This window comes from Pristiophorus japonicus, chromosome 6, assembly GCF_044704955.1.
Source record: "Pristiophorus japonicus isolate sPriJap1 chromosome 6, sPriJap1.hap1, whole genome shotgun sequence".
Classification (NCBI taxonomy): domain Eukaryota; kingdom Metazoa; phylum Chordata; class Chondrichthyes; family Pristiophoridae; genus Pristiophorus; species Pristiophorus japonicus.
In genome coordinates this window covers 119,072,667-119,099,165 of record NC_091982.1, presented here as the reverse complement: position 1 = coordinate 119,099,165, position 26,499 = coordinate 119,072,667, and the positions used below count along the sequence as shown (strand labels likewise).

At 47.9% G+C, this 26,499-nt stretch overlaps 1 protein-coding gene across 2 annotated transcripts in view; it reads right to left on the bottom strand.

Moving 5' to 3' along the window:
- The window catches only part of LOC139265767 (interleukin-13 receptor subunit alpha-1-like), a 70,909-nt gene that overhangs the window by 30,512 nt on the left and 13,898 nt on the right, over nucleotides 1-26,499 (bottom strand). For both annotated transcript variants that reach the window (XM_070883140.1, XM_070883142.1), the window contains exons 3-6: nucleotides 21,088-21,235; nucleotides 13,196-13,316; nucleotides 12,921-13,105; nucleotides 6,301-6,452 (exon numbers count right to left, since the gene is read on the bottom strand). In XM_070883140.1, the coding sequence (XP_070739241.1) occupies nucleotides 6,301-6,452; nucleotides 12,921-13,105; nucleotides 13,196-13,316; nucleotides 21,088-21,235 (606 nt within the window). The remainder of the gene's footprint in view (nucleotides 1-6,300; nucleotides 6,453-12,920; nucleotides 13,106-13,195; nucleotides 13,317-21,087; nucleotides 21,236-26,499) is intronic.

The window sequence follows — 26,499 nt, the reverse complement described above, 5'->3', positions numbered from 1 at the left end:
ACCACCGCACAGTCATTGTGGAGACGAAGTCCCGTCTTCACACTGAGGACACCCTCCATCGTGTTGTGTGACACTACCACCGTGCTAAATGGGATAGATTCAGAACAGATCTAGCAGCTCAAAACTGGGCATCCATGAGGCACTGTGGGCCATCAGCAGCAGCAGAATTGTATTCCACCACAATCTGTAACCTCAGGGCCTGGCATATCCCTCACTCTACCATTACCATCAAGCTAGGGGACCAAGCTTGGTTCAATGAGGAGTGCAGAAGAGCATGACAGGAGCAGCACCAGGTGTGCATGAAATTGAGGTACCAACCTGGGGAAGTTGCAACACAGAACTACATGCATGCTAAACAGCAGAAGCAGCATGCTATAGACAGAGCTAAGTGATCCCACAATCAACGGATCAGATCAAAGCTCTGCAGTCCTGAAACATCCAGTCGTGAATGTTGGTGGACCATTAAACAACTAACGGGAGGAGGAGGCTCCATGAATATCCCCATCCTCAATGATGGCGGAGCCCAGCCCACGAGTGCAAAAGACAAGGCTGAAGCATTTACAACCATCTTCAGCCAGACGCACCAAGTGGATGATCCATATCGGCCTCCTGAGGTCCCCACCATCACAGAAGCCAGTCTTCAGCCAATCCGATTTACTCCACGTGATATCAACAAGCGGCTGAGTGCACTGGATACAGCAAAGGCTATGGGCCCCGGCAACATCCTGGCTGTCGTGTTTAAGACTTGTGCTCCAGAACTAGCTACACCTCTAGCTAAGCTGTTCCAGTACAGCTACAAGACTGGCATCTATCTGACAATGTGGAAAACTGCCCAGGTATGTCCTGTCCACAAAAAGCAAGACAAATCCAAGCTGGCCAATTACCGCCCATCAGTCTACTCTCAATCATCAGCAAAGTGATGGAAGGTGTCGTCGACAGTGCTATCAAATGCCACTAACTCATCAATAACTGCTTACAGATGCTCAGTTTGGGTTCCACCAGGACCACTCGGCTCCAGACCTCATTACAGCCTTGGTCCAAACATGGACAAAAGAGTTGAATTCCAGAGGTGAAGTGAGAGTGACTGCCCTCGACATCAAGGCAACATTTGACCGAGTGTGGCATCAAGGAGCCCTAGTAAAACTGAAGTCAATGGGAATCAGGGGGAAAACTCTATATTGGCTGGAGTCATACCCAGCACAAAGGAAGATGGTTGTGGTGGTTGGAGGTCAATCATCCCAGCCCTATGACATCACTGCAGGAGCTCCTCAGGGCAGTGTCCTAGGCCCAACCATCTTCAGCTGCTTCATCAATGACCTTTCCTCCATCATAAGGTCAGAAGTGGAGATGTTCGCTGATGACTGCACAGTGTTCCGTTCCATTCACAACTCCTCAGATAATGGAGCAGTCCATGCCCACATACAGCAAGACCTGGGTAACATCGAGGCTTGGGCTTATAAGTTGTAAGTTACACACAAGTGCCAGGCAATGACTATCTCCTCCAAGCGAGAGTCTAACCACCTCCCCTTGACATTCAACGGCATTACCATCGCTGAATCCCCTAACACCAACATCCTGGGGGTCACCATTGACCAGAAACTTTACTGCACCAGGCACATAAATACTGTGGCAACAAGAGCAGGTCAGAGGCTGGGCATTCTGCAGCGAGTGTCTCACCTCCTGACTTCCCAAAGCCTTTCCACCACCTACAAGGCACAAGTCAGGAGTGTGATGGAATACTCTCCACTTGCCTGAATGAGTGCAGCTCCAATAACACTCAAGAAGCTCGACACCATCCAGGGCAAAGCAGCCCGCTTGATTGGCATCCCATCCACCACCTTAAACATTCACTCCCTTCATCACCGGTGCACCATGGCTGCAGTGTGTACCATCTACAAGATACACTGCAGCAACTCACCAAGGCTTCTTCAGCAGCACCTCTCAAACTCGCGACCTCTACCACCAAGAAGGACACGGGCAGCAGGTGCATGGGAACACCACCACCTCCACGTTCCCCTCCAAGTCACACACCATCCTGACTTGGAAATATATTGCTGTTCCTTCATCGTCGCTGGGTCAAAAACCTGGTACTCCCTTCCTAACAGCACTGTGGGAGGACCTTCACCATATGGACTGCAGCGATTCAAGAAGGTGGCTCACCACCACCTTCTCAAGGGCAATTAGGGATGGGCAATAAATGCTGCCCTTGCCAGCAACACCTTCATCCCGTGAACGAATAAAAAAAACCTCACAATTCATCAGACATTTAGGCCTACAAAGCCTATAAGACTGAGCAATGGCAGGAGGTAACCGACAAACGGTACATTTCCAGTGGAGGCACATACTGTAACTCCAACCAACTTATCAATATCTCATCAATTTTTTAAAATTCATTCACGGAATGTGAGCGTTGCTGGCAAAGCCAGCATTTATTGCCCATCCCGAATTGCCCCACCCTTGAGAAGGTGGTGGTCAGTCGCCTTCTTGAACTGCTGCAGTCCGTGTGGTGAAGGTAGTCCCACAGTGCTGAATTTGTTATAGAGGTTTAGTATAACTGAGTGTCTCGCTGGGCCATTTCAAATGGCAGTTAAGAGTCAACCACTGTGGGTCTGAAGTCACATATAGGCCAGACCGGGTAATGACGGCAAACTTCCTTCCCTAAAGGACATCAGTGAACCAGTTGGGTTTTTCTGGTAGTTTCATGGTCATCATTACTTTTTAATTCCAGATTTATTTAATTAACTGAATTTAAATTCCCCAGCTGCCATGGTAGGATTTCACGTCTCCAGATTATTAGTCCAGGCTTCTGGATAACTAATCCAGTAACATAAACACTATGCTACCGTCCCCTAGCTTAAATTGTCTAAAAGTGTTTTTGGAAGTCAAGATTCTTCTTTACACAAAGGGTTGTGGAAATCTCAAACTCTCTCCCTCAAAAAGCTGTGGACGCTGGGACAATTAATAATGTCAAAACTGGATTGAGAGATTTTGATTAGGTAAGGGTATTAAGGATTATGGAGCGAAGAAGTTCAGATACAGATCAGCCATGATCTTATGGAATGGCAGGATAGGCTCAAGGGGGCTGAATGGCCTACTCCAGTTCCCATAGGCCCAAACTTGGTCAGGGTAAGGCCCACCCATTTCTTCAGTTATTGCCGCCCGCTGCCGCTGGGGCAAGTTGGGCGGGCGTTTTGCCGCGGTTCTGTCGGCGGCAGTGGCAGCCAGCGGGAGTCGGCAGGCGTGAGTGTGCGAGAGCGAGCGGCGGCAGTGGGCGGTAGGTGCAGGCCTCACGACTCGGCAAACAGCGGAGGCTGTGCACTGCGCATGCGTGAGATTTGCGATTTCTTTTGTCGTTTTTTGTGGGCGATGACATCACTATTGCCGCGATTGCCGCTGATTGCACAGCTGTGCATGCGCATAAAGCTTGCTGCTCACTTGCATCTGCCAGTTGCAGGGGGGTCACATTCGGAGAGAGAAACAAAATCATCACCAGCCATCCGTCTAGGGAATTTATAATGAGTGCAAAAAAAGCTTCCAAGAAATGAGCAGGAGCTGGAGGAACCTGTATGTGAGGTGGAGCGCCGATATAAAGACCACACCTGGGATGGCTGTGGCAAGCCTGCACCCCCCCAATATAGACAGATACCTTTGGCGGGTGATTGGTGAGGCCGTGTCCTCAGTGGGAACATTGTGCGGGATGGAGACCAGTGTCAGAAACGATGGGACACTGTGGTGGTATATGGACGCTCCCCGGGTTGTGCAGCACTGGAGCACTCTGCCCAATTCTCCCTGCCACCCGATTCACAGCCGGCTCACAACACCTTTTTGCCACCGGTCATTCTGGGGAGCGGGAGCACGATCTTAGAGGATCGTGCACGAGGAAAATGGGCGGTTCGGCAGGAAGTTGCGTCGGCGGAACTTCAGAAGAAATCCCACCGGGCGGGGTCTGGGTGGCAGATGGGCGGTACGTAAGGAATCTTTAAGGAAACATTTTATTCGGCGGCTGTGAGCAGCACTCTGACCAAGTTTGGGCCCTATGTTTCTAAAAGTAAATCCCAAATGTTGAAATGGAGATTTCTCTCAGTTTCTGCGAGCAAACGGTGAATAAGGTACCGTCAGCAAAAATGGCAGAGAGCAGACGCTGGACTCTGTCTGAGACTGGGAAAGGGAAGGAGCAAGGAGCCCGAGATGATAAGGTTTGCAATAAAGGTGTTTGTGCAAGAACGGCTGAAAGCAATCATTTTAGTTCAAAGCAAGGGCCAGCAGTTGTTGTGAACCGCTCATTTAAGAAGATAAGGTTCTGAAAGAAATACAGAGTGGACAATCCACAGTGTAACTTTATAAGTACACTCATGGGGAAAGCTGAGGAATTCAGATGAACTTGGGAAAAGAGATGATTGCAGAAAGTCTACAGAAGGCATAACCTAGACATCTGAGAGAGACAGTAACACATCGTTGCAAAGGAACTTCAACTTAAACACAACTTAACAGCTTCCAAAAACAAGGAAAGTGAAAGCCTTTCTGTCAATACCACAGATTTAAATAGAAGCTGTCGGGTTTCCTCGGTGTGGACATGACATTCCCAATAGTTTCCCTTATTTAGAGCACATACTGCACTTAAATGGAAAAACGCATTAAGTGCCTTAACTAAGTAATGTTTCCTAGCTCAGTGCTGGGTGTAATGTGCTTCATGGGTTCCTTGCTTAAGAATTCATAGCAACACATTGCTATTAAGAAGTAGTTGGTTTCTTAACAAGGGTTTAACAATCACACTGCACAGTACCAGTTCATCCACTAGGCTCACAACTGCATACCTCATCGTGGATGACCTGGACCCAACTGGATGGGGTTTTATTGAGTCTTCTGAACATCACATCATGGGCTAAGCCACTCACAACGCAACAGCTCAATCAACCTGTTAGCATAGTCACAGGTGCATACACTACACTGGGAAACCACTGTTCTAAAACTTCTTGGGTAGAGGGTGAATCTGAAGATAAAACATCCTTTATTCTCTCCCCCCAGCACAAAAACAAATCGGCAATCCCCATCTCAAGCACTACTACACCCACACCCCAGCACCTGCCAAAGTTCTACACTTCACCCCTCACCAATCATCACAACCTCTTTCCCTACCCTCCCAGACCCGAGCAACCCACACCCAAATTCTTCTGTACTGCATGGCCATCATACCTGCTCCCAAAGCCCTTGCCCCCTCTCAATCATTGGGTAACCACCGCACCTCCCGCCCCCAAATCTTTTCACAGTATTCCCAGATCTATTTCCCCAATACCTCCAGATCTTTCCAACTCCCTTCATTGCCTACAGCAGGGTAGCCAGACTTTAAGAATACCCTTCGAGCACTTCCACAACCCCTCTCCCAGCAAGGCAAGATCCCAACGCACTAGATCCAGTGTTCCCACGCACCATGGCAGCTAATCTGTTTCTCCGACACGCCAACACCCGGCTCCCAAGACTCCACCACCTGCCCACCCCCCCTCCCCTCCCAGGCCAGGTCCTTGAACAGTGTGCCCATTCCACTGCCCCCAGACCCCACAACCACTCAAACTCCACGTCTTTACCTCACGACCCTCCTTTTAAAAACGCACAAAGAATTGCATTTATGTAGTGCCTTTCACATCCACCGGACGTCTCAAAGTGCTTTACAGCCAATTAAGGCCTTTTGGACTTTAGTCACTGTTGTAATGTGGGAAACGCGGCAGTCAACTTGCGCACAGCAAGCTCCCACAAACAGCAATGTGATAATGACCAGATAATCCATTTTTTTTGTGATGTTGATTGAGGGATAAATATTGGCCAGGGCACCAGGGATAATACCCCTGCTCTTCTTTGAAATAGTGCCACGGGATCTTTTACCTCACCAGAGAGAGCAGTCAGGTCTTCGGTTTAACGTCTCATCTGAAACACCTCACTCCCTCAGCACTGCACTGGAGTGTCAGCCTCGAGTTATGTGCTCTAGTCCCTGGAGTGGGGCTTGAACCCACAATCTTCTGACTCAGAAACAAGTGAACCCACTGAGCCACAGCTGACTCTTGAAATTGATATAAAAGCCACCCTTAGTTCCCTACCCATTCACATTAGATGTCAAGGTTACATAAAAAAATATATAATACCGAAATATTTCCTGTTTGCTGAAGCTCTGCTTCTGTCACACGGATCAGCCATGAACTCATTGAATGGCGGTGCAGGCTAGAAGGGCCGAATGGCCTACTCCTGCACCTATTTTCTATGTTTCTATGTTTCTATCATCAGTGACACATCTATTAAAGAGACACTCACAGTACGGGGTGGCAAGTCACTGTTTGAGCTGCTCCTCATTGATAGTTGATAATTCACACACTGTCGGCTCCAGGAGGCAGGGACCTTCCATTTTATTCCAATCCCATTAGCAGTCTTTGATATATTTATTTCCTTAGGAGGACACAGTTTCACTGCAAGAAAGTAGAAAATAGCGACATTATAACGACATCGAACACAAATATTATCAGTATGCTATGATGCCACTGCGACATAGGAATGAAATAAAAATCAGGAATAAAAAGCTTGTCTCAATAATGGTGACCATGAAACTACTGGATTGTCGTAAAAAGCCATCTGGTTCACTAATGTCCTTTATTGGAAATCTGCCGTAATTACCCGGTCTGGCCGATATGTGACTCCGGGCCCACTGCAACGTGGTTAACCCTTAACAGCCCTCCGAAATTGCCGAGCAAGCCACTCAGTTGCAAAAATATGCTACAAGAAACAATAAGAAGAATAAAACTGGACGGACCACCCGGCATCGACCTCGGTACCGGCTATGAACACCACAACGGCACACCCAGCCCAGTCAACCCTGCAAAGTTCTCCTCACCAACATCGAGAGAATTGTACCACAATTGGGAGAGCTGTCCAACAGACAAGTCAAGCAACAGCCTGACATAGTCATACTCACAGAGTCATACCTTTCAGCCAATGTCCCAGACTGTTCCATCACCATCCCTCGGTATGTCCTGTCCCACCGGCAGGCCAGACCTCCTGCTGATTACCATCTACCGCCCTCCCTCAGCTGATGAATCAGTCCTCCTCCATGTTGAACTCCTTGGAAGAAGCACTGAGAGTAGCAAGTGCACAGAATGTACTCTGGGTAACTTCAATGTCCATCACCAAGAGTGGCTCAGTAGCACCACTACTGACCGAGCTGGCCAAGTCCTGAAGGACACAGCTGCCAGACTGGACCTGAGGCAGATGGAGAGAGAACCAACACGAGGGAAAAACCTAATTGACCTCATCCTCACCAATCTACCTGTCACAGATGCATCTGTCCATGACAACATTGGTAGCAGTGACCACCGAACAGTCCTTGTGGAGACGAAGTCCCACCTTCACACTGAGGAAACCCTCCATCGTGTTGTGTGGCACTACCACCATGCAAAATGGGATAGATTCAGAACAAATCTAGCAGCTCAAAACTGGGCATCCATGCAATGCTATGGGCCATCAGCAGCAGCAGAATTATATTCCACCACAATCTGTAACCTCAGGGCCCGGCATATCCCTCACTCTACCATTACCATCAAGCCAGGGGACCAACCCTGGTTCAATGAGGAGTGCAGAACAGCATGCCAGGAGCAGCACCAGGTGTACCTAAAAATGAGGTGCCAACCTGGGGAAGCTGCAACACAGGACTACATGCATGCTAAACAGTGGAAGCAGCATGCTATAGACAGGGCTAAGTGATCGCACAATCAACGGATCAGATCAAAGCTCTGCAGCCCGGTCAAACCCAGTTGTGAATGGTGGTGGACCAATAAACAACTAACGGGAGGAGGAGGCTCCATGAATATTCCCATCCTCAATGATAGCAAAGCCCAGCACGCGAGTGCAAAAGAAAAGGCTGAAATATTTACAACCATCTTCAGCCAGAATTGCCGAGTGGATGATCCATATCGTCCTCCTCCTGAGGTCCCCACCATCACAGAAGCCAGTTTTCAGCCAATCCGATTCACTCCACGTGATATCAAGAAAAGGCTGAGCGCACTGGATACAGCAAAGGCTATTGATCCTGACAACATCCTGGCTGTCATGCTGAAGCCTTGTGCTCCAGAACTAGCTGCACCTCTAGCCAAGCTGTTTCAGTACAGCTACAACACTGGCATCTATCTGACAATGTGGAAAACTGCCCAGGTATGTCCTGTCCACAAAAAGCAGGACAAATCCAAGCTGGCCAATTACCGCCCCATCAGTCTATTCTCAACCATCAGCAAAGTGATGGAAGGTGTCGTCGACAGTGCTATCAAGCAGCACTTACTCACCAATAACCTTCTCACTGATGCCCAGTTTGGGTTCTGCCAGGACCACTCAGCTCCAGACCTCATTACAGCCTTAGTCCCAACATGGACAAAAGAGTTGAATTTCAGAGGTGAAGTGAGAGTGACTGCCCTCGACATCAAGGCAGAATTTGACCGAGTGTAGCATCAAGGAGCCCTAGTAAAACTGAAGTCAATGGGAATCAGGGGGAAAACTCTCCACTGGCTGGAGTCATAGCAGCACAAAGGAAGATGGTTGTGGTGGGTGGAGGCCAATCATCACAGCCCCAGGACATTGCTGCAGGAGTTCCTCAGGGCAGTGTTCTAGGCCCAACCAGCTGCTTCACCAAATGACCTTCCCTTCATAATAAGGTCAGAAGTGGGGATGTTCGCTGATGACTGCACAGTGTTCAGTGCCATTCGCCACTCCTCAGATAATGAAGCAGTCCATACCCGCATGCAACAAGACCTGGCCAACATTCAGGCTTGGGTTGATAAGTGGCAAGTAACATTCATGCCACACAAGTGCCAGGCAATGACTATCTCCAACAAGCAAGAGTTTAACCATCACCCCTTGACATTCAACGGCATTACCATCACCGAATCCCCCACCATCAACATCCTGCGGGTCACCATTGACCAGAAACTGAACTGAACCAGCCACATAAATACTGTGGCAACAAGAGCAGGTCAGAGGCAGGGTATTCTGCGGCGAGTGTCTCACCTCCTGACTCCCAAAGCCTTTCCACCAACTACAAGGCACAAGTCAGGAGTGTGATTGAATACTCTCCACTTGCCTGTAAGGGTGCAGCTCCAACAACACTCAAGAAGCTCGACACCATCCAGGACAAAGCAGCCCGCTTGATTGGCACCCCATCCACCACCTTCAACATTCACTCCCTCCACCACTGGCGCACCGTGGCTGCAGTGTGTACCATCTATACAATGCACTGCGGCAACTCGCCAAGGTTTCTTCTGCAGCACCTCCCAAACCCGCAACCTCTACCATCTAGAAGGAGAAGGGCAGCAGGCACCAACACCTCCCTGTTCCCCTTCAAGCCAAACACCATCCAGACTTGGAAATATATCGCCGTTCCTTCATCGTCGCTGGGTCAAAATCCTGGAACACCCTCCCTAACAGTACTGTGGGAGCACCTTCACCACACGGACTGCAGCGGTTCAAGAAGACGGCTTACCACCTTCTCAAGGGCAATAAATGCTGGCCTTGCCAGCAACGCCCACATCTCATGAACGAATTAAAAAAAAATAATTGTGGCACCGTTTCAAGTGAAGTCAAATTTTGTTTTTTATTACATGGTATTTTACTGGTGTTAAGGGAATCATATTTCTCGATTTCACCCTGAAATTTGCACAAATGGGTCATCTTAAATGGGTGCCATGGTCAGGGTGAGACAGGCAGCACAGTGACCTTGGTTAAATGATGCCACGTCACTTGGGTGAGGTAGCACACGCTCACTGCACACTGCTTGGGCCGTTCTAGTGTCTGCAAACACTGCCTCGATCTCAGAGGTTACGCCTCAGAGGCAGCACCAGCAACTCAACTTCATTTTTTAAAATTCAAATTCTCAAACTGCCATGCTGGGATTTGCACTCATGTTCTGGATTCAACCCACTGGATTACTAATCCAGTAAATAACCACCGCACTACCAAGCCCATCAGGAATGCTCTTCTCTTTTGCAGTGCTGCAAAGTGGGCAGAAATGGGGCAGTGGGTAAGGGCACTGCCAGTCAGTCAGAAGTTTTCCCCAGTGTCCTGTGCCAAAATTTATCCCTCAACCAACAGCACTAAAAGCGATTATCTGGCCATTATCCCATTGTTGTTTGGGGCCCTTGCTGTCCCTGGGCCCTCGCCTCTTCTGGGCCCCATACCCTCATTTGCAGCACCTCTGCCACAATCTCTCACCGCTCCTTCGCCGCAAACATTCGCCGCACCTCCGCCACGATTTCTCACCGCTCCTCCAGCACGATCTCTCGCTGCTCCTCCACCACAAACATTCGCCGCACCTCCATCACGATCTCTCACCGCCCCTCCGCCACAATCTCTCGCTGCTCCTCCGCCACGATCTCTCGCTGCTCCTCCACCACGATCTCTCGCTGCTCCTCCACCACAAACATTCGCCGCACCTCCATCACGATCTCTCACCGCCCCTCCGCCACAATCTCTCGCTGCTCCTCCGCCACGATCTCTCGCTGCTCCTCCACCACGATCTCTCGCTGCTCCTCCACCACAAACATTCGCCGCACCTCCATCACGATCTCTCACCGCCCCTCCGCCACAATCTCTCGCTGCTCCTCCGCCACAATCTCTCGCTGCTCTTCCACCACGATCTCTTGCTGCTCCTCCACCACGATCTCTCGCTGCTCCTCCACCACAAACATTCGCCGCACCTCCATCACGATCTCTCACCGCCCCTCCTTCACGATTTCTCGCCGCTCCTCCGCCACGATCTCTCACCTCTCCTCTGCCACGATCTCTCACCTCTCCTCCGCCACGATCTCTCACCGTTCCTCCGCCACGATCTCTCGCTGTTCCTACGCCACATTCGCCCCACCTCCACCACGATCTCTCACCTCTCCTCCGCCACAAAACACTCGCCGCACCTCCGCCAGCCCACACTGCGATATGTGTACGCACTAGGTCCATGCAGCACAGCAGGTCTCCAGTTGTCCTGGTTAACCTTTGCCACTGGATAAAGGCCGAGCTCTGTCAAGCCCGTGTGGTGTGCAATGGTCACCACACGTTAAATAAATCCACACACAGGCATCAACCACCCCTTCAACTGGAGTTCAGGACTGGAACATCGGGTCCTCCATTGAAACATCGAAGGACCACCTATGATAATGATGCTGTTTGGGGTCTTGCTGTGCACAAATTGGCGGCCACATGTGAACTTGGATGTCCTGAGATCGTGAAAGGCACTGTCTAAATACATATTCTTCTTTCATTTTAACAAAGTGCGTGGTGGACATCCTACGTACTGTCCATGTGGTCTGACTGCCAAGTGAACTAATATCCACAGCACTAATTCCCAGGCAGTTATATGTGTCCTAAAATAGAATTGGGCGGCATTTCCGGGTCTTGGAACTTCCCAGTATTCCAGTGTTATCTGGCTTCTACCCTGTATACTTATTTGCTCTGGCTGCTTACAAATCAACCATTAATTTCTGATCTGCTCATTATAAGTGGGAAAAACGCAACAGCAATCTCCACCCACTCCCAATTTCCTACTTTACAAATTGGTACAAAAATAATTGCCAAGATCAACAATGGTATTTCAACACAGCCAGCCAGTGAATGTGACTGATATGCAGAAATACCCACCCCTCACCCAGCCATTACATAGCTGGCATGATGTTTCTTGACTGGTTTGGACACCAGCCAACTGATTTCACAACAGCGAAGGCAGAGTCCGTCAATTTATTAATTTAAATTGCGTCTATTCAGCACAGTGTGATGCCTGAGATAAGTTTGTCTTATGGGACTGGATTCGGGACTGACTTCACTCAATTTCTTTGGGATCCTTAAAGGTAGCAAACAGAGAACACTTTTCACCCTACAGTCCGAGTTGATTTGAACCTACGTTGCGGAGGTGAATGCACAGTGAGCTATCCCACTCTACCATCCTGTCGCCAGATGGGTGTAAAATTGGGGCTCGGCTGCTTGTTATTGATACTAGCTGTGGCATAGTGGCAGAACTCTCACTGCTGAGTCAGAAAGTCGTGGGTTCAAATCGCTGCACTATTGGAGGGGCAGTACTGAGCGAGTACTGCACTGTCGGAGGGCAGTACGGAGGGAGTGCTGCACTGTCGGAGGGGCAGCACTGAGGGAGTGCTGCACTGTTGGAGGAATATCATTGAGGGAACGCCCCACTGTCGGAGGAGCATTGCTGAGGGACTGCCGCACTGTCGGAGGGGCATTACTGAGTGAGCGCTGCATTGTCGGAGGGGCAGTATTGAGGGAGCGCCACACTGTTGGAGGAGCAGTGCTGAAGGAGTGCTGCACTGTTGGAGGAGCAGTACTGAGGAAACGTCGCACTTTCGGAGGGGCAGTACTGAGGGAACGCCGCACAGTCAGAGAAGCAGTACTGAGGATACGTCGCACTTTCGGAGGGACAGTACTGAAGGAGCAGTGCACTGACGGAGGGGCTGTACAGAGGGAGCACTACACTGTTGGAGGGGGGTGGGGCAGTACTGAGGGAGCGCCGCACTGTCGGTGGGGCAGTACTGAGGGAGTGCTGTGCTGTCGGAGGGGTAGTACTGAGGGAGCACTGCACTGTCGGAGGGGCAGTACTGAGGGAGCGCCGCACTGTCAGAGGAGCAGTACTGAGGGAGCACTTCATTGTCGGAGGGGCAGTACTGAGGGAGCGCCGCACTGTTGATGGGGCAGTACTGAGGGAGCGCTGCAGTGTCGGAGGGGCAGTACTGAGGGAGCGCCGCATTGTCGGAGGAGCAGTCTTCCGCTTGGGCTATGAGTTGAAAAACTACCCCAGAGATTCCTCAGTCACGACCCTGCTGGTGAGAAAGGCACTGACTCAAAAATCGCCGCATCCTATAATGATGGATTTTGATGGCAGAGAAAGTGCAACTTACCAAAGCTTCCACTTTCCAGGTTGAAGAAGAATGGCTTTATCCTTGCATGAGCACTTTTTCCTGTCACACGAGTATTCAAGTTCAATTTATGATTGAACTTATCGGGTTTAAGGTGGCAACCAGCAGCCCTGCCATCTTTGAATATGTCTTTGGGACAAATCTGAATGACGTCCATGTCAACTTGCCTGCATGATCACAAAGCACATTTAGTCTGCACATATATGTACACCAGATCAAAGTTTCCTCCGCCATTTAAAGACTCAATGCTTAGTTACCAGTAATGGAAGTAATAGACTGTGTCGGGGGGTGTTTGACTTCCGATGTCCCAGGTACAATTTATGTATTCAAAGTTGTATTGAAGACATCTAAAGTTTGTGACGGCAGTCCCTGCATCGCCTGAAAAAGGAAATCACAGAAAGAAACTCAGAGACTATCATCACAGAGAGAAAAAAATAACAGAATATGAACTCCCAGTACTGCAGCCCACCCCAACTCCCCCTCTCTCTAACACTTATGCCTATATATACACAAATATCTCATCTCTCTTGTGCATCTGGAAAACTTGCAGCACCAAACTTTGCTACAAATGCAAAACAAGCTTAAATCAAGACACGGTCAGACATATTGGGCCAAAAATTGCGGCCTCTCCGTGTGTGTACGATGTGCACGCACCCGGCGAGGCCTTGCAAAAGCTGGTTCTTGGGGCACCATGTGAATGCAGCGAGAACCAGCATCCCCGGGAGAAGGACATTCCCAGGGCGGAGATTTGAGCTATTTGCTAAACTCTTGCCCAGTGAATGTCCTTCAAACTCTTACAGCTGGTAAAAGCAGGAGTGTAGCTCAATTTTACCAGCGTAAGAGTATTAAAACATAGAAAAATTACATTTAATCATTCATTTTTATATTTAAAACCCTGTCCAGTAAGGTTAAGTTTATTTTTAATATAAAAACAGAAAATGCTGGGAATCTCAGCAGCATCTGTGGAGAGAAAAAGTTTATTTGAACCCTATTAAAACACGTTAAAAAAATTCCCCCAAATATTTTTTTTTCTAAAACATTTCATGACATTCAATTTCAATTAATATTAAATATGTGAGGTGTTTTTTTTTAATTTATTGTGCTGTGTTTCGGTGTTTTAGGGATATTCTCAATGATAAGAAATAGCGGATGCATTGACAGTCATTTTCCAACATTCCATTGACTCTGGATCAGTTCCTATGGAGTGGAGGGTAGCCAATGTAACCCCACTTTTTAAAAAAGGAGGGAGAGAGAAAACAGGGAATTATAGACCGGTCAGCCTGACCTCAGTAGTGGGTAAAATGATGGAATCAATTATTAAGGATGTCATAGCAGTGCATCTGGAAAATGGTGACATGATAGGTCCAAGTCAGCATGGATTTGTGAAAGGGAAATCATGCTTGACAAATCTTCTGGAATTTTTTGAGGATGTTTCCAGTAAAGTGGACAAAGGAGAACCAGTTGATGTGGTATATTTGGACTTTCAGAAGGCTTTCGACAAGGTCCCACACAAGAGATTAATGTGCAAAGTTAAAGCACATGGGATTGGGGGTAGTGTGCTGACGTGGATTGAGAACTGGTTGTCAGACAGGAAGCAAAGAGTAGGAGTAAACGGGTACTTTTCAGAATGGCAGGCAGTGACTAGTGGGGTGCCGCAAGATTCTGTGCTGGGGCCCCAGCTGTTTACATTGTACATTAATGATTTAGACGAGGGGATTAAATGCAGTATCTCCAAATTTGCGGATGACACTAAGTTGGGTGGCAGTGTGAGCTGCGAGGAGGATGCTATGAGGCTGCAGAGTGACTTGGATAGGTTAGGTGAGTGGGCAAATGCATGGCAGATGAAGTATAATGTGGATAAATGTGAGGTTATCCACTTTGGTGGTAAAAACAGAGAGACAGACTATTATCTGAATGGTGACAGATTAGGAAAAGGGAAGGTGCAACGAGACCTGGGTGTCATGGTACATCAGTCATTGAAGGTTAGCATGCAGGTACAGCAGGCGGTTAAGAAAGCAAATGGCATGTTGGCCTTCATAGCGAGGGGATTTGAATACAGGGGCAGGGAGGTGTTGCTACAGTTGTACAGGGCCTTGGTGAGGCCACACCTGGAGTATTGTGTACAGTTTTGGTCTCCTAACTTGAGGAAGGACATTCTTGCTATTGAGGGAGTGCAGCGAAGATTCACCAGACTGATTCCCGGGATGGCGGGACTGACCTATCAAGAAAGACTGGATCAACTGGGCTTGTATTCACTGGAGTTCAGAAGAATGAGAGGGGACCTCATAGAAACGTTTAAAATTCTGACGGGTTTAGACAGGTTAGATGCAGGAAGAATGTTCCCAATGTTGGGGAAGTCCAGAACCAGGGGTCACAGTCTGAGGATAAGGGGTAAGCCATTTAGGACCGAGATGAGGAGAAACTTCTTCACCCAGAGAGTGGTGAACCTGTGGAATTCTCTACCACAGAAAGTAGTTGAGGCCAATTCACTAAATATATTCAAAAGGGAGTTAGATGAAGTCCTTACTACTCGGGGGATCAAGGGTTATGGCGAGAAAGCAGGAAGGGGGTACTGAGGTTTCATGTTCAGCCATGAACTCATTGAATGGCGGTGCAGGCTAGAAGGGCTGAATGGCCTGCTCCTGCACCTATTTTCTATGTTTCTATAGTAATGGGAGCTCGTACAAACAGAGTTCCCATTATTATCAATGAGAATACTGCATAGTGATTGGTGGTCCAGGCCCATGTGATCCCAGGATATGCATCCGTATCTGAAGGACATGTTCCTGTACACTGCACAGTGAATGGAGGCCTCCGACCGTAATCCTACGTTCCACTGGGAACAACAGATAATTTCATAGATTTTTTTCAGGTCGGAGGCGTTCGTATGAAGAAAGCCTCCAACCATAATTCCCGGCCCCACGCCACCCCCCCCCACCTTCATCAGCTGAGGTTTTTCTGACTTGCAGCTTGAAATCTACAAGCGATTTACTAATTTCGAACTGGGCTCCTCAATCCTCGAGTGGTTACAATGACTTGGATTCCTGCATTACTCTGACCAGGTTAGCAGTTAAACATCACATCCCGTGCTCCACATCCCAGTCTCGCCACGGGGTAACACCAGGAGGGTGGGCGGAGGGCTGAGGATCCTGCTTCTAATGTAGAGGGAACTATTTTGCTGCGCCAAACTACAACAAGTGGGCAGGTTGCAATGTATTTGCTTCATGGGTTCTTTACTTAAGGATTCATAGCAACACATTGCTATTAAGAACTAGTTGGTTTATTAGCAAGAGTTTAGCAATCACACTGCACATTACCAGTTCATCCACCAGGCTCACAACCACCTGTCTCATCGTGGATCCCCCGAACCCAACTGGCTGGGGTTTTATTGAGTCTTGTGAACATCACGTGACTAGCTAAGCCCCTCCCAACTCAACAGCTCTACAACTATTTTAAGTCAACAACAGCTCTATAAACCTGTGTGCAAAATCACAGGTGCATACATTACACAGGCCATATTAGTTTTAATAATGAGTAATGAGCCAGATTGAGTTAATAGCCTCACAGTGTGTGAACATTTATCTAATAGCGATCATAATATGATTGAGTTCAACGTTGTGTGTGAAAGGGAGAAACGTGAAACAGCTACTAAGATTCTAGTTTTAGATACCATCCTAGTCTGTTATTCTCACGTTCTTCAGCTTCACTTCCCCTTGCTCTCTTGTGGATTATTTTTCTAATTTTGGATGCATATTGCATTCGACTTAAAAATTGTTGTGATGGAGGATGAGTTCATCTTCATTCACAGTCGTTTAATTCACATTTTTATCATTAAATTCCCACTCTGCTGTGCCTTTAGTTGCTCAATATGAATGATTTATAATTTGGTTCCAAAATATAACTGAATTATTAGGTTTCAACTGTATATATTTTATATGATTTTAGATAAAAAGTGTCTCTCGATTTGCCCTATTCTAAACATTTCCTATTGGTCTTTACGTCAGAACATTAGTTGATGTCTGGATCCAGCCCTTTTGAAGTGTCTTAACTCACACAAGTCCCAATCACTCATCACCCCTGGGCTCACTGACCTACATTGGCACCCGCTTAAGAAACACTTCCATTTTAAAATTTTTATCCTTATTTTGAAATTCTTTCCTGGTCTTGCCCCTCCCTATCTCTGTAATCTCCTCCAGCCATATAACCCTCTGAAATATCTGTGCTCTTCCAATTCTGGCCTCTTGAGCATCCCTGATTTTAATCACTCCACCACTGGTGGCCATGCTTTCAGCTGCCAAGTCCTAAACTCTGGAATTCCATCCCTAAACATCTCCACTTCTCTTTCCCCCTTTAAGACGCTCCTTAAAACCGACCTCTTTGACCAAGCTTTTGGTCACCTCCCTAATTTCTCCTTATGTGGCTCGGTGTCAAATTTTGTTTGATAATGCTCCTGTGAAGCACCTTGGGATGTTTTACTACATTAAAGGCACTATATAAATACAAGTTGTGTTGTTCATGTATGAAAATTTGCAGATGGAAATAAGTAGATAAAATCATGAAATCTAATGTCCGAATCCTGAGGTTATTATTGTTATTTCAAATATTACTAAAAGCACAAACAATACACAAGATGTGGTCAAGTATCATAAACACACAATCAAACTACCATATTACTGCCCAACTCTTGTCTTCTGAAATGTTAGAGATGGTTAATATTTTAATTGCCTGACAATTGAGAAGAATCCATTTGATCTCCAAATGGGCCTGCTGCAACTTTGGACATAATTGGACAGTAACCTCAGTCCCCTGCTTGACATCGATCATTGGAGGCAGCCCTGTGATGTTTCATCGAGGACTTTGCTACTGCAAAGAACTGGTAGGGTACCAGACTTTTAATAGTTTTGAAACAAATTCACTGGGAATTTCCTTTTGGGGTTCTCCCAGTCAGCCGCTATAACTTCAGCAGAAACCTGGTTTATGCTCCTTCAAATAGCTGGCAGAGACACAATGGGCCAAATGGTCTCCTTCTGTGAGATAAGATTACACAAGAGCACAAGTTTCAGTACATAGTAGACTCAATGTGCTTCTGCAAACTGCCCCTTTGACACCAGTTCATAAGGTTGGAAGAATTCCAATATTGGAACAGAGATTTCACAAACAAATATCTCAGTAATAAATGGACTAGGGACAAAACCCATGAAGTTTTAATAGTCATCAAAAGAAGTTGATGAAGACAGGGGATGTCCCATTGGTTTGGAAACAAGCCAACGGCAATCAAACACTCCAGGTAACTGCAGACCCTTAATTTTACATCAGCAAGCGGCAAAATGATGGAATCGATCATTGGGGACAAGCTTGCGGAGCACGCGTGTGAAAGTAACCAAACAGGGAATAACTATATCATCCCAAATGGACACCTGGGGAAAAGAAAGATTTACATTTATATAGCTATACATGAGCTAAAAAAAAGTATTTTTTGAAGTGTAGTCACTGTTGTAATATAGGAATCGCAGCAGCAAATTTGTGCACAGCAAGCTCCCACAAACAGCAATGTGATTATGACCAGATAATCTGTTTTGTGTGTTAGTTGAGGGATAAATATTGGCCAGGACACCAGGGACTCCCGTGCTCTTTGAATAATGCTGTGGCACCTTGATGTTCACCTGACTGGCAGTGCTATTACCCACTGCCTCTTTTATGCCCACTTTACAGCGAGTAAAATCATGGCAGTGCAAGAAGCCAAAATTGGAGGAGCCCAGAGATCTCTGAGGGCTGTAAGTCTGGAGGAGGTTACAGGGAAAGGGAGAGGGTGAGCTAGCCATGATCAGCCATGATCTTATTGAATGGTGGAGCAGACTTGAGGGGCCAGATGGCCTACTCCTGCTCCTGTTTCTTATGTTCTTATTGTGAGGTCATGGAGGGATTTGAACCCGGTCAGTGAATCCAATTTGTCAGGTGAGTTACGTTAAATTAACCACCTAGAGAAAGCTCCAAGTGCTATAAACAGGCAGAGAATGACCACAGGCTGGTCCCTAGTATCAGGCAACTGAGTCACATGGGCAGGTTAGAACACCTCCAGGCGCTTTGTCCTTGAAAGAAGGCAAGTGAGAGGAGACAGTATAGCGGAATGGAATGTACCAAAGGGAATAGAAAGGATTAAGCCAGAGTTACTATTTCAAGGTGAAACCCGACTGCTGGACGAGGGCACACAGATACAAACCGGTTAAAGGAGGGTTCAGGACTTCTTCACATAGAGTCATCAATCCTTGGAATGTTAAGGGAGTGGAGGCAAAGACTCTGCACTCATTCAAGTGGCACGCAGACACTGTGTTGGGTAATCAGGTGTTAAAACTCTCCACCTCTCACTGCTCCTGTTCCTTAAAACCAACCTCTTTGACCAAGCTGTCGGCATGTGCTAATATCTCCTTCTCTGGCTCGGAGTTAATTTTAGACTGATTGCACTCATGTGAAGTGCCTTGAAAGGAAGAAAAACTTACATTTATATAGTGTCTTTCACAACCACTGGACGTCTCAAAGCACTTTACAGCCAATGAAGTACTTTTTGAAGTGTAATCACTGTTGTAATGTAGGAAAAGCGGCAGCCAATTTGCGCACAGCAAGCTCCCACAAATAGCAACAGGTAATCTGCTTTTTTTAAATGTTGTTGATTGAGGGATAAATATTGGCCAGGACACCGGGGATAACTCCACTGCTTTTCTTCGAAATAGTTCCATGGGATCCTTTACGGCCACCTGAGAGAGCGGACTTGGCCTCGGTTTAATGTCTCATCCGAAAGAAGGCACCTCCGACAGTGCAGCGCCCCCTCAGCATTGCTTTGCAGACCATTGCTGAAGTACCCCATAATAGACTGATGAACAAGGTCAGAGGATGCAGAGTCAGGGGACAAGTAGCAGAATGGAAAGCTAGCTGGCTTCAAATCAGAAAGCTGAGAGTAGGGATAAAGGTAGCTATTCACAGTGGCAGAAGGAGGGTAATGGTGTTCCACAAGGATCAGTGCTGGGACCACTGCTGTTCATCATTCAAATTAACGATTTAGACTTTGGAATCAAAAACACAAATTCAAAATTTGCATATGGCACAAAATTGGGGGTGATAGTCAATACTGAGGAGGACTGCAACAAATTACAGGAGGACATTTATAAACTTGCAGAAGAGGCATATAATTGGCAAATGAAGTTCAACACAGATAAATGTGAGGTATTTTGGCAGGAAGAATAGGGAGGTCACTTATTACTGGGAGGGTGTGAGTCTGGGTGGGTTAGAGGAACAAGGGGATCTCGGAGTACAAACACACAAATCACTAAAAGTTGCGACACAGGTTAACAAGGTCATAAAAAAAAGCAAACAAGCACTAGGGCTTAGTTCTAGGGAGATAGAATTGAAAAGTAGAGAAGTTATGCTAAACCTGTATCAAACTTTGGTTAGACCACATTTGGAGCACTGCGTACAGTTCTGGTCGCCATATTATAAAAAAAATATAGAGGCACTGGAGAGGGTGCAGAGAAGATTTACAAGGGTGATACCAGACATGCGAGGGTATACATATCAGGAAAGGATGAACAGGCTGGGTCTCTTCTCTCTTGACAACAGAAGGCTGAGGGATGACCTAATAGAGGTCTTTAAAATTATGAAAGGTTTTGATAGAGTGGATACAGAGACAATATGTCCACTTGTGGGGAAGAGCATAACTAGAGGCCATCAATATAAGAAAGTCACCAAGAAATCCAATCGGGAATTCAGAAGAAACTTATTTACCCAGAGAGTGGTGAGAATGTGGAACTCGCTACCATAGGGAGTGGTTGAAGCGAATAGTATCGATGCATTTAAGGGAGGCTAGACAAGCATATGAGGGAGACAGGAATAGAGAATTATGCTGATAGAATTAGAGGAGGAAAGATGAGAGGAGGCTAGAGTGGAGCATAAACACCAGTATGGCCTGTTACTATGCTGTATATCCAATATAAAACTGGGTGCCTCTTCTGAGGATATGTGAATATAAGTCCATTTCTACCCATTTTGGAAGCCAGCCTGTGGCATCCCAAAACCATGGCTAAGAAATGATAACTATTTTAAGGACTAATTTTACAACTCAGTGTTAAACAATGTTACAACGTGAAGCCTTGCATACCTTTCTCTGCAGTAATGTTTACATAAGTCCATTCGCTTTCTCGACCAAAGCAGCTCTCAGGTTCCAACAATGCTTTCACTCTAAAATGGATGCCTTTGTTTAGAATCAACACTTCCGTACGGGTCAAATTTGGATTTATTTTTCTTCCCTAAATAAAAATAATAAACAACACATAGAGGACCATGGGTTACATCAGCAACCGATTCAATTCACGCCTCCAAATATCATGCAGAAGCTGAACAAAGACCTGCCCAAACCGCACCTGGAGTACTGGGTCCAGTTCTGGTCAATACACACCTGGAGTACTGGGTCCAGTTCGGGTCAGTACGCACCTGGAGTACTGGGTCCAGTTCTGGTCAGTACGCACCTGGAGTACTGGGTCCCGTTCTGGTCAATACACACCTGGAGTACTGGGCACAGTTCTGGTCAATACACACCTGGAGTACTGGGTCCCATTCTGGTCAATACACACCTGGAGAACTGGGTCCCGTTCTGGTCAGAACACACCTGGAGTACTGGGTCCAGTTCTGGTCAATACACACCTGGAGTACTGGGTCCAGTTCTGGTCCGTACACACCTGGAGTACTGGGTCCAGTTCTGGTCAGTACACACCTGGAGTACTGGGCTCAGTTCTGGTCAGTACAAACCTGGAGTACTGGGTCCAGTTCTGGTCAGTATGCACCTGGAGTACTGGGTCCAGTTCTGGTCAGTACACACCTGGAGCACTTGTTCCAATTCTGGTCAGTACAAACCTGGAGTACTGGGTCCAGTTCTGGTCAGTATGCACCTGGAGTACTGGGTCCAGTTCTGGTCAGTACACACTTGGAGCACTTGTTCCAATTCTGGTCAGTACACACCTGGAGTAATGGGTTCAGTTCTGGTCAATACACACCTGGAGTACTGGGTCCAGTTCTGGTCAATACACACCTGGAGTACTGGGTCCAGTTCTGGTCAGTACACACCTGGAGCACTTGTTCCAATTCTGGTCAGTACACACCTGGAGTACTGGGTTCAGTTCTGGTCAATACACACCTGGAGTACTGAGCCCAGTTCTGATCAGTACACACCTGGAGTACTGGGTCCAGTTCTGGTCAGTACACACCTGGAGTACTGGGTCCAATTTTGGTCAGTATACACCTGGAGTACTGGGTCCAGTTCTGGTCAATACACACCTGGAGTACTGGGTCCAGTTCTGGTCAGTACACATCTGGAGTACTGGGTCCAGTTCTGGTCAGTACACACTTGGAGCACTTGTTCCAATTCTGGTCAGTATACACCTGGAGTACTGGGTCCATTTCTGGTCAATACCCACCTGGAGTACTGGGTCCAGTTCTGGTCAGTACAAACCTGGAGTACTGGGTCCAGTTCTGGTCAGTACACACGTGGAGCAGTTGTTCCAATTCTGGTCAGTACACACCTGGAGTACTAGGTCCAGTTCTGGTCAGTATGCACCTAGAGTAATGGGTCCAGTTATGGTCAGTATGCACCTGCAGTACTGGGTCCAGTTCTGGTCAATACACACCTGGAGTACTGGGTCCAGTTCTGGTCAGTACACACCTGGTGTACTGGGTCCAGTTCTGGTCAGTACACACCTGGAGTACTGGGTTCAGTTCTGGTCAGTACAAACCTGGACTACTGGGTCCAGTTCTTGTCAGTATGCACCTGGAGTACTGGGTCCAGTTCTGGTCAGTACACACCTGGAGCGATTGTTCCAATTCTGGTCAGTACACACCTGGAGTACTGGGTTCAGTTCTGGTCAATACACACCTGGAGTATTGGGTCCAGTTCTGGTCAATACACACCTGGAGTACTGGGTCCCGTTCTGGTCAGTACACACCTGGAGTACTGGGTCCAGTTCTTGTCAGTATGCACCTGGAGTACTGGGTCCAGTTCTGGTCAGTACACACCTGGAGCGATTGTTCCAATTCTGGTCAGTACACACCTGGAGTACTGGGTTCAGTTCTGGTCAATACACACCTGGAGTACTGGGTCCAGTTCTGGTCAATACACACCTGGAGTACTGGGTCCCGTTCTGGTCAGTACACACCTGGAGTACTGGGTCCACTTCTGGTCAATACACACCTGGAGTACTGGGTCCAGTTCTGGTCAGTGCACAACTGGAGTACTGGGTCCAGTTCTGGTTAGCACACACCTGGAGTACTGGGTTCAGTTCTGGTCAGTACAAACCTGGAGTACTGGGTCCAGTTCTGGTCAGTATGCACCTGGAGTACTGGGTCCAGTTCTGGTCAGTACACACCTGGAGCACTTGTTCCAATTCTGGTCAGTACACACCTGGAGTACTGGGTTCAGTTCTGGTCAATACACACCAGGAGTACTGGGTCCAGTTCTGGTCAATACACACCTGGAGTACTGGTTACAGTTCTGGTCAATACACACCTGGAGTACTGGGTCCAGTTCTGGTCAGTACAAACCTGGAGTACTGGGTCCAGTTCTGGTCAGTACACACCTGGAGTACTGGGTCCAGTTCTGGTCAATACGCACCTGGATTACTGGGTCCAGTTCTGGTCAGTACACACCTGGAGTACTGGGTCCAGTTCTGTCAGTACACACCTGGAGTACTGGGTCCAGTTCTGGTCAATACACACCTGGAGTACTGGGTCCAGTTCTGGTCAGTACAAACCTGGAGTACTGTGTCCAGTTCTGGTCAGTACACACCTGGAGCACTTGTTCCAATTCTGGTCAGTACACACCTGGAGTACTGGGTCCAGTTCTGGTCAGTATGCACCTGGAGTACTGGGTCCAGTTCTGGTCAGTATGTACCTGGAGTATTGGTTCCAGTTCTGGTCAGTACACACCTGGAGTACTGGGTTCAGTTCTGGTCAGCACACCTGGAGTACTGGGTCCCGTTCTGGTCAGTACACACCTGGAGTACTGGGTCCAGTTCTGGTCAGTACACACCTGGAGTACTGGGTCCAGTTCTGGTCAGTACACACCTGGAGCACTTGTTCCAATTCTGGTCAATAAACACCTGGAGTACTGGGTCCAGTTCTGGTCAATACCCACCTGGATTACTGGGTCCAGTTCTGGTCAGTACACACCTGGAGTACTGGGTCCAGTTCTGACAGTACACACCTGGAGTACTGGGTCCAGTTCTGGTCAATACACACCTGGAGTACTGGGTCCAGTTCTGGTCAATACACATCTGGAGTACTGGGTCCAGTTCTGGTCAATACACACCTGGAGTACTGAGTCCAGTTCTGGTCAGTACACACCTGCAGTACTGGGTCCAGTTCTGGTCAGTACACACCTGGAGTACTGGGTCCAATTTTGGTCAGTACATACCTGGAGTACTGGGTCCAGTTCTCGTCAATACACACCTGGAGTACTGGGTCCAGTTCTGGTCAGTACACACCTGGAGTACTGAGTCCAGTTCTGGTCAGTACACACCTGGAGCACTTGTTCCAATTCTGGTCAGTACACACCTGGAGTACTGGGTCCAGTTCTGGTCAATACACACCTGGAGTACTGGGTCCAGTTCTGGTCAGTACAAACCTGGAGTACTGGGTCCAGTTCTGGTCAGTACACACCTGGAGCACTTGTTCCAATTCTGGTCAGTACACACCTGGAGTACTGGGTCCAGTTCTGGTCAGTATGCACCTGGAGTACTGGGTCCAGTTCTGGTCAGTATGCACCTGGAGTATTGGGTCCAGTTCTGGTCAGTACACACCTGGAGTACTGGGTTCAGTTCTGGTCAGTACACACCTGGAGTACTGGGTCCAGTTCTGGTCAGTACACACCTGGAGCACTTGTTCCAATTCTGGTCAATACACACCTGGAGTACTGGGTCCAGTTCTGGTCAATACACACCTGGATTACTGGGTCCAGTTCTGGTCCGTACACACCTGGAGTACTGGGTCCAGTTCTGGTCAGTACACACCTGGAGCGATTGTTCCAATTCTGGTCAGTACACACCTGGAGTACTGGGTTCAGTTCTGGTCAATACACACCTGGAGTATTGGGTCCAGTTCTGGTCAATACACACCTGGAGTACTGGGTCCCGTTCTGGTCAGTACACACCTGGAGTACTGGGTCCAGTTCTTGTCAGTATGCACCTGGAGTACTGGGTCCAGTTCTGGTCAGTACACACCTGGAGCGATTGTTCCAATTCTGGTCAGTACACACCTGGAGTACTGGGTTCAGTTCTGGTCAATACACACCTGGAGTACTGGGTCCAGTTCTGGTCAATACACACCTGGAGTACTGGGTCCCGTTCTGGTCAGTACACACCTGGAGTACTGGGTCCACTTCTGGTCAATACACACCTGGAGTACTGGGTCCAGTTCTGGTCAGTGCACAACTGGAGTACTGGGTCCAGTTCTGGTTAGCACACACCTGGAGTACTGGGTTCAGTTCTGGTCAGTACAAACCTGGAGTACTGGGTCCAGTTCTGGTCAGTATGCACCTGGAGTACTGGGTCCAGTTCTGGTCAGTACACACCTGGAGCACTTGTTCCAATTCTGGTCAGTACACACCTGGAGTACTGGGTTCAGTTCTGGTCAATACACACCAGGAGTACTGGGTCCAGTTCTGGTCAATACACACCTGGAGTACTGGTTACAGTTCTGGTCAATACACACCTGGAGTACTGGGTCCAGTTCTGGTCAGTACAAACCTGGAGTACTGGGTCCAGTTCTGGTCAGTACACACCTGGAGTACTGGGTCCAGTTCTGGTCAATACGCACCTGGATTACTGGGTCCAGTTCTGGTCAGTACACACCTGGAGTACTGGGTCCAGTTCTGTCAGTACACACCTGGAGTACTGGGTCCAGTTCTGGTCAATACACACCTGGAGTACTGGGTCCAGTTCTGGTCAGTACAAACCTGGAGTACTGTGTCCAGTTCTGGTCAGTACACACCTGGAGCACTTGTTCCAATTCTGGTCAGTACACACCTGGAGTACTGGGCCCAGTTCTGGTCAGTATGCACCTGGAGTACTGGGTCCAGTTCTGGTCAGTATGTACCTGGAGTATTGGTTCCAGTTCTGGTCAGTACACACCTGGAGTACTGGGTTCAGTTCTGGTCAGCACACCTGGAGTACTGGGTCCCGTTCTGGTCAGTACACACCTGGAGTACTGGGTCCAGTTCTGGTCAGTACACACCTGGAGTACTGGGTCCAGTTCTGGTCAGTACACACCTGGAGCACTTGTTCCAATTCTGGTCAATAAACACCTGGAGTACTGGGTCCAGTTCTGGTCAATACCCACCTGGATTACTGGGTCCAGTTCTGGTCAGTACACACCTGGAGTACTGGGTCCAGTTCTGACAGTACACACCTGGAGTACTGGGTCCAGTTCTGGTCAATACACACCTGGAGTACTGGGTCCAGTTCTGGTCAATACACATCTGGAGTACTGGGTCCAGTTCTGGTCAATACACACCTGGAGTACTGAG